The following is a 12,125-nucleotide window of genomic DNA, read 5'->3' on the forward strand; positions in this document are numbered from 1 at the left end:
AGCTGCAAGACATGAACGCGAAGGGGAGAAAACAACACAGAAAGACGGGAAAAAAAAAGGTGGAAGGATGGAGGGGGAGATGGAAAGAAAGAAACTTCAAATGCATTCTCCAAGGCCCCCATGATGGTTGGGTTGGCTTGGAGAAGTGGTGTAAAGAGATAGGTGCCTTCTCCAAGCTGGCCAGTGGGGCAGTGGGGGATTCTAGAGCCACACAATATATGTGAAAGAGCCACATGTGGCTCCCGAACCACAGTTTGGCCACTCCTGCCATAGAAGCACGCTAGGTGACCTTGGGCTAGTCACACTGTCTCAGCCTAATCTACCTCACAGGATTGGTGTGAGAATAAAATGAATGAGAGGAGAACTATTGAAGCCATCTTGGGTCTTCATTGGGGTATAAATTCTGGATGAGTACTTTGAGAAGAAATTTCGGGAAACGTTTCCCACGAAGCTGCGTATACTGGAGCAAACCACTGCTCTGTCAGTCTCTTCTGTCGGGCAATGGCTCGCTCTCTCTCCAGGGTCTCAGGCATTTCTATCACCTTTGGCCTGGTCCTTTAACTGGAGATGCCGGAGATTGAACCTGGGACCTTCTGCGTACCAAGCAGAGGCCCTCCCACTGAGCCATGGCCACACCTCAATAAGAGATCAAAGCAAGTACGATGCCGCTTTTGGAATCTGATCCTGTCTTAATCATGCACTCCCCTTCTCCCTTTCCTACCCTCTCCCACCCATTTCCTTTAAAGTGTCGTTAATGGGACACTGAATTTCCTGAGGATAGGTAAGGCAGATTTTTGGATGAATGGATGAAATCTGTGTTTTAGCTTTTATGAACGTATTGCCTTTGAAAATCAGTAAAATCTGCAGATGGGGGAAAAGGGGAAGAGAATGGTTTATTGTTCCACATAACTTCCTGGAATTGTTCCTCCTTCAGAGAATGAGGTGGGGAGAAACTGTATTATCAACTTTTATCCTAATAGGATACCAGGCACTGAGGGCTTCTTAAACTATATCCAAACAGTCATTTGATTCAGTGGTGATTTCTACAGATGAAGATATTTGATTTATACCCCGTCCTCCACTCTGAATCTCAGAGCGGCTTACAATCTCCTTTATCTTCTTCCCCCCACAACAGACACCTATGAGGTGGGTCAGGCTGAGAGAGCTCTTGCAGCAGCTGCCCTTTCAAGGACAACTCTGTAAGAGCTATGGCTGACCCAAGGCCATCCCAGCAGCTGCAAGTGGAGGAGTGGGGAATCACACCCGGTTCTCCCAGATAAGAGTCTGCACACTTAACCTCGACACCAAAGTGGCTTTCCCAGGGAGAGAGGAGGATGGGAGGAAGGAAGAAGAAGAAGAAGAATTGCAGATTTATCTGAGACTCAGAGCGGCTTACAATCTCCTATATCTTCTCCCCCCACAACAGACACCCTGTGATGTGGGTGGGGCTGAGAGGGCTCTAATTGCTTTAATTGTGAATGCAGCCTAAACATACCTAAACAAAGCTAGCCTTACCAGTGGAGCCAGCATGGGCAGTGCGTAAACGTTGAACTATGATCTGGGAGACTCAGATTCGAATCCCCACTCTGTCTTGGCAGCTTGCTGGGTAACTTTAGGCAGTCGGCACTTTTTCAGCCGGACCTACCTCACAGGTTTGCGGTGAGAATAAAATGGAGGAGAGGAGAACGCTGCAAACCGCTTTGGGTCCCCTGCGGAGAAGGCGGGATAAGAATAAGTAAATACCTGAGCGAGCTAATCTGAATCTTGTTGTCTCCTTTGTGCTGACAGTGGTAAAGCGTCTGCCTTGTTTCAACTGTTTTGCACAGATAAAAACAGCCGAATGCGAAAATTCCGCGCAGCTGCTTCGAGGTGCTTCAGAACCCCCGTGGTTCGTTCAAGGTCCACCATGGATTCTAAACATTACAGCACTTCCGCTGAATCCCTCCACAGTCCTAAGGTTGACTATAAGAGCCAGACAGCATTCCCGTATTCATCCACTCCCAAACCTTTCCTGTTAAAAGAGCTTCCCTTTGGATGTCTTGAAGCCAGTATCCCCACAACTAGCCTTTCCCCTGAACCGTCTGAGGACTGTGTTTCTGAGCAGCACGAACGGACAATTCAAAAAAGCTACTTGCCTCTGGAGCTCGTCTGGCCTCCGAGGAGTTTCCTTCTTGGCGTCTGCACAGACTGTCTGACTCCAAACACACCTCTGTGAGGGGCGCATGCAAGCGAATCACTGAGAATGGCTGTTCGCCGGCTGAGCGAGTAAAGAAGATGTCTTCCTTCCAGGCAGATTATTGGCGTGCGCAATACCTGACGGCCTTCCCCCGTCACCAGACCGCCAGTCCCCCCACTGGGACCCCAATAAAGAATATGAGGACTTGCTTGATTATACCTATCCAATCAGGCCAAAATATAAACTGGCTAAGAGTCTCAAGTATGGACTGCATGATTCCTCTATCCACGATTCAGGGATCGACCTTGACAACATTTCTGTTTCGCCCGAGAGTACCTTGAAGTCCACGAGCGTGCCGGGTCAAGAACACTGACTACGGGGGACCAGACCGCACAGAGATTTCAGACCTCCTTGTCGAAAAAGCCTGAATGTTCATCTCCAGTATCTCACTATGGTCTTTCGCCAGTTGGGAAAGTATCCTTTGCAGATGGCAGTCCTATAGGTAGAACCATTTTTTCTAGAGAGTTGGCAGCCGGTTTATCTCCTAGACGTAAGGGACCCAGTTCATCTGATTCAACCAACATAGAGAAGCAACGTTGGGAAGTTAGAGAACATAGCTATATTACGGGGGACACCAACAAATATGGCTGTGTCTCACCGAGAACTGCTGTTGGTAGCTTCCTACGCTCCACAAGAATGTTGCCATTACAGACCGAATGTTGTAGTGACGAGGAGTATCTCCCGCTTCCACCACGACTCAAGGAGTTAGAGAGGTTGGCTCAACAACTGATGGATCTCTCGCTAATGATAAGGCAACCTAAAGAAGGAGACGGCTTCCCATCCTTCCGGGGGACTGGAGAGCACCTTCCGCCGGAGGCTCGCGGACGTGATGGGAGCCAGTGGGAAACAGACTGTGATTCTTGTCTTGCGGATAGCTCTCGGGAGCGTAGTGAGGAAGACCTCCTGAGCAATCAGGGCTGTGAAGACGGTGTGAACACGCATGAAGAGACTGCTAGCACCGACGCGAGGGATTTTGTTGGGACAGAATGCTTTGAGATGGGAAGGGAGTGTAAAAAGGAAGAGGAGGGCCATGAAAGGGACTCTCTTGCACAATATATTAAGGTATGTTTCAGTTATCTCTGTCTGAATTGTAACAAGTGGTTGTTTGTACCCATTGCATCTCACAATGCCTGGATGGAAAGTGCTCTCAGGAGGGCAATAGTGGGATTCTCATTTGTTGCAATGTCTAGTGGCATGCTACTGTTTTGTATCCTATCATCTATTTCAGGGGTTCCCAACATGATTTCCACGGGTGTCGTCCCACCCATTGACACTTGTCCTGATGCCCATCAAGTCTTATAATAAGTTATAAGAGACTTTTGCTTTTCCTGAGCTGTCTTTCAGGGGCTCTATATTAACGCTCACATGGGGTTCTGTTGGGATTCATCACTCTTGTTGTTCCCCACCTCATGCTGTCTGGTGTCTCCAACACTTGTAAGCAGCGGCCATCTTTGGAATTCTGACTCAGCCACAAAGTGGCTCCCACAAAATGGCTGCCATTGGAGGTAGAGCCGGCCGCAAAATGGCTGCCACAGTTTGTTCTTGTTATTTTATTTGTTATCATTGGCCTTTTGGCCACCTTTCCTGAAAACCAGTGATATAAAACCAGCAGAAGAACAAAACTGAGACAGCAAAAAAAATCTAGAAAAACAAGATGGCTGCGTTGACTTTCAGTCATGCAGGGAAGATTCTCATGCTGTGGTGGTCGCCCAAACCAGCAGCCAATCAGCAACCTTGCTGGACAAAATCCCCTCCTGGCCCCACCCACTTTCTAAAAACACTTGGCAATTGCCACTGAAGGTATCAACAGGTGCCCACTAGGTTTGGGGACCCCATTTATGTGTTTGACTTCCAGATTTTGAAGTCACAGCTTTCTGTCTCCCTCATTCATAGCACTGTCCTAAGGAGAGTTACACCCTTCTTAGAAAATGGCTGCCACTGGAGGAGGAGGTTCTTAGAAGGGTGTAACTATTTAGGATTGCATTATTAGTCTGCAGATTAAGTTTACCATCGCTGCTTGTTGGATTAGATCACTGGTCCACCGACACCTTTCCTGGTGGGAGCCTTCTTAACAGTTTACTCAACTATTTTTCTCCAAATGAAATATTTTATGTGGGAATCTATCATTTCTCAGTGTTTTATAATGACTTAAATCCTAAAGGCCCTTAGGACAGGAAAGAAGAATCAGACAGCAAGACAAAGCATAGAAGCATGTAAAGTGTGGACCCTGGCCCCACTGATGGACCTCCTGATGGCGTCTGGGTTTTCTGGCCACTATGTGACACAGAGTGTTGGACTGGATGGGCCATTGGCCTGATCCAACATGGCTTCTCTTATGTTTTTATGTGACACAGAGTGGATGGGCCATTGGCCTGATCCAACATGGCTTCTCTTATGTTCTTATGTGACGCAGAGTGTTGGACTGGAGGGGCCATTGGCCTGATCCAACATGGCTTCTCTTATGTTCTTATGTGACACAGAGTGTTGGACAGGATGGGCCACTGGCCTGATCCATCATGGCTTCTCTTATGTTCTTATGTGACACAGAGTGTTGGACTGGAGGGGCCATTGGCCTGATCCAACATGGCTTCTCTTAGGTTCTTATGTGACACAGAGTGTTGGACTGGAGGGGCCATTGGCCTAATCCAACATGGCTTCTCTTATGTTCTTATGTTACACAGAGTGTTGGACTGGAGAGGCCATTGGCCTGATCCAACATGGCTTCTCTTATGTTCTTATGTGACACAGAGTGTTGGACTGGATGGGCCATTGGCCTGATCCAACATGGCTTCTCTTATGTTCTTGGTGGCTATAAGCCACAAGGTGTAGATGGAACAATCTGTCTAGAGCAGTGATGCTCTGTATTCTTGGTGCTTGGGGGACAGCAGTGGGAAGGCTTCTAGTGTCCTGGCCCCACTGATGGACCTACTGATGGCACCTGGTGGGATTTTTGGCCACTGTGTGACACAGGGTGTTGGACTGGATGGGCCATTGGCCTGATCCAACATGGCTTTTCTTATGCTCTTAATTTATTCCTGTGGCTCCGAATAGGAATTCAAGTCATTGTAAACCGCTGAGAAAGTTGTACCGAAACCGCCTGTTACTGAAGGCGGATTCGTTCGTTTGCTGTAGATTTCAGTCTTCATCTGTACCTGTGGAAGTGACTTATCTGTTGAATGAACATTATCGGTTCCTAAGGGACCATTGGATTACTTTAAAAAGTTAACTGTGGGAGCAAGAAAGAGTGGATGCTAAATGTTCCAACATGGAGAATAAGAGAGAAGGAATTGTCACTCTTTTCACTTTTTTCAAGAAAAGGAAGTGAGGATTTCTCATGGGATTGTGTTCTATTATTGCATGGATGTGAATAATGGTCAAATAAACATTGTTACTATATCAGGGGTGGCCAACCTGTGGCTCAGGAGGCGCATGTGGCACTTTCACACATATCATGTGGCTCTCAAAGCCCCCACTGGCTCAGCCAGCTTGGAGAAGGCATAAGAACATAAGAGAAGCCATGTTGGATCAGGCCAATGGCCCATCCAGTCCAACACTTTGTGTCACATAAGAACATGCGAGAAGCCATGCTGGATCAGGCCAATGGCCCATCCAGTCCAACACCCTGTGTCACATAAGAACAGAAGAGAAGCCATGTTGGATCAGGCCAGTGGCCCATCCAGTCCAAGACTCTGTGTGATGTAAGAACATAAGAGAAGCCATGTTGGATCAGGCCAATGGCCCATCCACTCTGTGTCACATAAGAACATAAGAGAAGCCATGTTGGATCAGGCCAGTGGCCCCTCCAGTCCAACACTCTGTGTCACCTCCCCAGGCCCCATCCTGCAAATCTCCGTTATTTCCGGTCCAGAACTGGTCACCCTGCTCATCAGAATCCCTTGTTATGATTCATCGAAGGTGTTTTGCTGTCGACTAGAAGAGCTGATTCGTTGCCTGCACAAGATAGCGGAAATTACCGACAACTGGATCCCACCCAGGCCAGAGGTTGAAAGTGTGAAGGCATCATTGCAAAGTTACCGGGTAAGTGTTCTGTTCTCCCCCACCCCTACCTGGGTCTCCCAGATCCTAGCCCAGCATGCTAACCGCTGCACCGCACTGGCTCTTGATGGGTTACATGGAGAGCCAGTATGGTGTAGTGGTTTAGTGTGCGGACTCTTATCTGGGAGAACCGGGTTGGATTCCCCACTCCTCCACTTGCATCTGCTGGAATGGCCTTGGGTCAGCCGTAGCTCTTGCAGGAGTTGTCCTTGAAAGGGTAGCTTCTGTCAGAGCTCTCTCAGCCCCACCCACCGTACAGGGTTGTGGAGGAAGGAGATAAATGAGATTGTAAGCTGCTCTGAGACTCTGATTCAGAGAGAAGGGCAGGGTATAAATCTGTGGCCGTCGTCTTCTTCTTTTGGGTCCAGCCCGGGATTTCTCACTTCATCCCACTGAGTTCAATGAGACTTTCTCTCAAATAAAAGCTTATAGAGTTGCAGCCTATGCATAGTTGCTGGATTAATCAGTAGTAGAACATCTAGATTGGGCCTTCTCGGGCCTTCTCAGCCGCGGCTCCTGTACTGTGGAATCAGCTCCCAGAGGAAGTGCGGGCCCTGCGGAACCTTGACCAGTTCCGCGGGGCCTGCAAGACCGCTCTTTTTAGGCAAGCCTATGCTGATATCTGCTGAGTTGCTAAGAATAAGGAGCCGCCATCTACTATACGATTATGGAACCATCTAAACTGGCAGAACCAGCGCCAAACAAGTTTACTGCTGCCAGATTTATTCTATGTAATGAATTATGTATTTTAAATATTTTAACTTAATTAACTGGTTTTTATGTTTAATTTCTTTAATTGTTAAATTTTAAAGTTTTATCCTTTGTTAAATATGTGAAATGTTGTTAGCCGCCCTGAGCCGCCTAGGCGGGGAGGGCGGGATATAAATGTAAATATAAATAAAATAAATAAAATAAATAGATTGGAGTCAACCATAACCTTAAGAGACGAACAAGATTTTCAGGGTATAAGCTTTTAAGAATGCCTTGTGACATCCCAAAAATTGTTTTGGTCTCTAAGGGATCACTGGACTCAAATCTAACTACCCTATCCATTTGAACAAAGCAGGAGTCAAGGAACACCTTTAAGACCAACAGTTTTATTCAGAACGTAAGCTTTCGTGTGCTAAAAGCACACTTCTTCAGGGAATAAGGTACAGTGGGCACTGAAGAAGTGTGATTTTAACACACAAAAGCTTACATTCTGAATAAAACTTTGTTGGTCTTAAAGGTTCACCTTGACTCCTGCTTTGTTCAACTGCTTCAGACCAACACGGCTGCTCACTTGGATCTAGCCCCATCTATTTGCCTTCCTTCCTTCCTTCCTTCCTTCCTTCCTTCCTTCCTTCCTTCCTTCCTTCCTTCCTTCCTTCCTTCCTTCCTTCCTTCCTTCCTTCCTTCCTTCCTTCCTTCCTTCCTTCCTTCCGTTTTTGTCTTTCAAATGGTGATCTAATGTCTGCGTACGTCACACTGGAAACTAAATACGCTCTTACAGGAAAATTAATTTGTTTTTAAAACAAATTACACATTCTCGTTCATTTAAACGTACTTGGCCGAATATTGTGCACCCTCTTCTGAATAGCCAGTAATCTTCTTTACAAAGAAGTCCATCTCTAGGCGTGGCTTCTGATTGGGTGGTCTACATCAATTCATCCAAATACTTCTTGGGACTGCAGCCAAATCTTGGAGGCACTAAGCCTAGAAATGCTTTGTGGGTCTTACCCCAGACCTCACTTTGGGCAGGGGCTCACAGGAGCAAAGTTTTATTGTGCTTTCTTCCTTACCTCCACCCAGCCCCCCAAAAAACCTTGCTTCTGGGCTCCATTGTTCCAACCCCCTGTGAGAATTTTGCTGAACTTTGCTGGCGCAGAATGGTAAAGCTGCAGTACTGCAGTCCTAAGCTCTGCTCACGACCTGAGTTCGATCCCAGCGAAAGCTGGGTTCAGGTCACCGGCTCCAGGTTGACTCAGCCTTCCATCCTTCTGAGGTCGGTAAAAGGAGTCCCCAGCTTGCTGGGGGGAAAGTGCAGAGGACTGGGGAAGGCAATGGCAAACCATCCCGTAAATACTCTGCCGTGAAAACGTTGTGAAAGCAACATCACCCCAGAGTCGGAAACGACTGGTGCTTGCACAGGGGACTACCTTTTACCTTTTTTTAAGATTCGACAAACTTTCTGATATTTCCCCCCACAAAAAAGAGGCAAGTAACCAAAACATATATAGATTGAAATCTTCTTCATCCCACTGTGGCCGCATAGGAGTGTCAAACATGTGGCCGCATAGGAGTGTCAAACATGTGGCCCAGGGGCCGAATTAGGCCCCCCCCCCCTGGGGGGGGCTCCTATCAGGTCCCCGAGCAACTGGCTGTCATCTGCTTCCTTCTCCCTCTCGATTCCTTCTGCATCACAGCTTACTTTGTGAGGCTTGCTCAATCACACAGAAGCCACAGAGCAAAACCTCAGTTTTCTCCATTGGCTGAGGCTCCTCCTTTGGGAAGGAAGGGGGAAGGAAAAGCTTGCTTTGCCAGGCTCTCTCAATCGCACAGCAGAGCTACTGAGCCAAGCCTCTCTTCCTTCTATTGTCTGAAGCTCCTCCCCCTCCTGGTGCTCTGGGGAAGAAAGGAAAGAGCCAGAGCTTTCTTAGCCCAGTTCCCTGGATCCCATGGGAGAGATACAAAGAAAGCACCTTTAAGACCAATGAATGCTAATGTTTTAAGCAGGTTTAATTTAAAATATATATATTTGTGTTTGTCTGTATCCTTTATAAAGTTTATATCTCTGCTACCTAATCTTAAATAGCTATACACATGGCCTGATCCAACATGACCCGGCCTAACCTGACATGGCCTGACCCGACAAGGTCTCATTTATGTCAAAGCCGGCCCTCATAACTAATGAGTTCGACACCCCTGGCATAGGAGAGAGGAATTTAGAAAGTATGATGGGAGTAAGGTTTTATGATGACAATTATAATTGAAGAAGCGTTTTAAGGTAGATGCTGAGCTGATATAATTTAGGATACCTTCCGGTGGTGTCGGGTGTGTGTGGCATGTGCAAATAAGTTGTGCTAATAAGCTCTGGTACCTTTTACAAAATGACCTCTGGTGTTATCTGAAGATGTTCAAACCCGTTGTGTCTCGGCAGGCCTTTAAAAAGGACTTAGCCGGCCACCAAGCGCTGACGGATGCTGTCTTGCGAGATGGTGAAAGACTCCTGAAAAGCATGGCATCCAATTCACCTGGTAAGGAGAGACTCTGGCGGTTCGGCACTCAAAGACAAAAATGCAATGCGGGGAGAGGAACAGGCCAGCTTGCAAAGCGCTTAGAGAGAAAGAGATGTTTTGGCAGGGCCTTGTGGTTCCTAGCTCTCATGGGTGTTAAATATACATCCCCCCCCCCCCTGCAGACACCTTTGAAATTCTGACATAGTGAACATAGCAGCCACAAAATGGCAGCTGGAGGCAAAATGGCTGCCGGCAGAAAAGCCAGCCACAAAAATGGCTGCCGCAGGATGCAGAGGCGGCCACAAAAATGTCTGCCGCAGCTTCCCTTCAGTCACGTAGAGAAGATCCTTATGCTGTGGAGGTGGCGGCCGCCAAAGCAGCCTTTTAAAAAATTGACACAGCCAGTCAGATCTCCAGTGGCTAATAAGAAATGTTGCTTGGGTAAAAGTCTCACATGCTCCCCACCCCCTTCTAGAAACAATTGGTGAGCACCAGGGGGACGGTATTGCCGTGTGCATGGGCACCATTCTTGGGATCCCTGCTGTAATCAAACATCCCGTTTCCCAGTGGCCTACTAGAAGCTCCTCAAAATCCTACAAGCCCACTTCTTTCTCTGTTGTTGATCCCCACCGAGTTGTACATGGAGGTGTTTTGGTGTTTGAGCCTCAAAACCGTCCCCATTACAACTTCTGTTGGCCCATATTCAAAATCTGCAGCAGTTGGGTTTTCTAGTTCCAGCTTTAATGATTCCCGGAACCTGATTTGTTACTTTTAGTGAGCCGACTCGACTGTCCATCATAGGATAGCATGGATGCAAAATATTCACCGAGTGGACTCGGCCTGCCTTGGACATCGGACGATACACATAACAGTTGTGTGCGTTCCAGAACCCCAATGGTTTTGATTAGCTGAAAAGTTAAGGAGCTTACAGATCCTCTCATGCACCAGAAAGCAAAGAAACGCTCGGTTGGTTCCATGCCAGGTCACAAGCAAATATATATATATATATATATGATACCATGACAGTTCTTTTCCGCTTCGTAGCGACCTGAAACTGTACCAGAAGTTTATTTCAAGGGCCCTCTAGGTGGTAATTATGGGTGACATAGCACCCTCCAACATCTTTCATGGTGCCCACTGAGTGTTTTTGGAAAGAGGGGTGGGGCTTTCGCCCGGCAAGGCTGTTGATGGGCCACTGGAGATTCGATTGGCTGTGCTGATTTTTAAGAACATTGTTTTGGCAGCAGCTGCCACCAAAGCACAAGGATCTGCGCTTGTGTGACTGAAGGGAAGCTGTGGCAGCCATTTTGTAGCTGTGCCTACCACAGTTCGTCAGAATTCCAACGGTGCCTGAAGTCTCAAAAAGGTAGGGGGGAGGACCCTTGACATATTTACTGAACCCATCAGTTCTATGCATTTATTAAGTCTACCAATGGAAGATAAGTCTATCAGTGGCTACTAGCCGCAGTGACTGAAGGGAAGCTCCACATTCAGAGGCACTAAGCCTCTGGATCCCAGGGTCAGGAAGCAACACTTGGGGAAGGCTTCAGCTTCCCTGCCCTGTTGTTGGTCCTCCAGAGGAACTGGTTGGCCACTGTCTGGACTAGATGGACCCTCCCTGGTCTGATCCAGCAGGGCTCTTCTGATGTTCTTAAGAAGGCCTTGGCCTCCCTGCCCTGTTGTTGGTTCTCCAGAGGAACTGGTTGGCCACTGTATGAGACAGGATGCTGGACTATATAATAATAATAGATGTACTACTGGTCTGATCCAGCAGGGCTCTTCTGATGTTTTTAAGAAGGCCTCAGCCTCTCTGCCCTGTTGCTGGCCCTCCAGAGGAACTGGTTGGCCCTTGTGTGAGACAGAAGGCTGGACTAGATGGACGACTGGTCTGATCCTGCAGGGCTCTTCTGATGTTTTTATGAAGGCCTCAGCCTCTGTGCCGTTGTTGGCCCTCCAGAGGAACCGGTTGGGTATTGTATAAGACAGGATGCTGGACTAGATGGACCACTGGTCTGATCCAGCAGAGCTCATTATGTTCTTCACTCTACCCAAATGTACTGTGAGGCGCTGGCATATCCTGGTAAATTTGGTAACCCCCCACTTCTTCCCTGACTCTGCCACATGGTGCTTTACTGAGTATAGACTGCCCTCTGCCTTCTGATTGGAATTGAGCGCTGGTTGCCACCCGCAATCAGCTTTTTCCTTGCCATTTATAAAGATGCTCGAATAACATCTGCCCTCACAGCCTAACTAATACGGCTCAATGGATTCTGCTGTTTTACTGTCATAAATAATCTTTTCTTTTTCCCTCTGCGCGCGAACCTCGGCTTGCTAGTTCTGCAGCGAACCCTCAGGTTGATCGCGAAACAATCCAACGAGCTCGAAAGCAACGGCGAACATTTGTACGAATCGATCCTGGGAGCTCTGGACACTTTGGACGCTGGCTTGAGGAAGAGCCGTGTCCCTCGACAGTCAGCTGACCCTACTGAGGCGTCAAATTGGGTGAGCAGTGTGGATCAATGTGTGTGGGGAACAAGACAAGAAAGTATGTATGAATTCTGGGATATGCTCCAGAACAGTGACCAACTTTTTTTGAACCTGCGGGCACCTTTGGG

At 47.7% G+C, this 12,125-nt stretch overlaps 1 protein-coding gene across 1 annotated transcript in view; it reads left to right on the top strand.

The window, feature by feature from the left end:
• CEP68 (centrosomal protein 68) overlaps positions 1-12,125 on the top strand; it is a 33,927-nt gene that overhangs the window by 20,791 nt on the left and 1,011 nt on the right. Inside the window, 8 exon segments of the mRNA XM_060257472.1 lie at positions 1,827-1,884; positions 1,887-2,129; positions 2,132-2,299; positions 2,302-2,544; positions 2,547-3,298; positions 6,152-6,274; positions 9,432-9,528; positions 11,846-12,012. Coding sequence (XP_060113455.1) covers positions 1,827-1,884; positions 1,887-2,129; positions 2,132-2,299; positions 2,302-2,544; positions 2,547-3,298; positions 6,152-6,274; positions 9,432-9,528; positions 11,846-12,012 — 1,851 coding nt within the window.

The sequence above is a fragment of the Heteronotia binoei genome, chromosome 1 (assembly GCF_032191835.1).
Source record: "Heteronotia binoei isolate CCM8104 ecotype False Entrance Well chromosome 1, APGP_CSIRO_Hbin_v1, whole genome shotgun sequence".
Classification (NCBI taxonomy): Eukaryota; Metazoa; Chordata; class Lepidosauria; order Squamata; family Gekkonidae; genus Heteronotia; species Heteronotia binoei.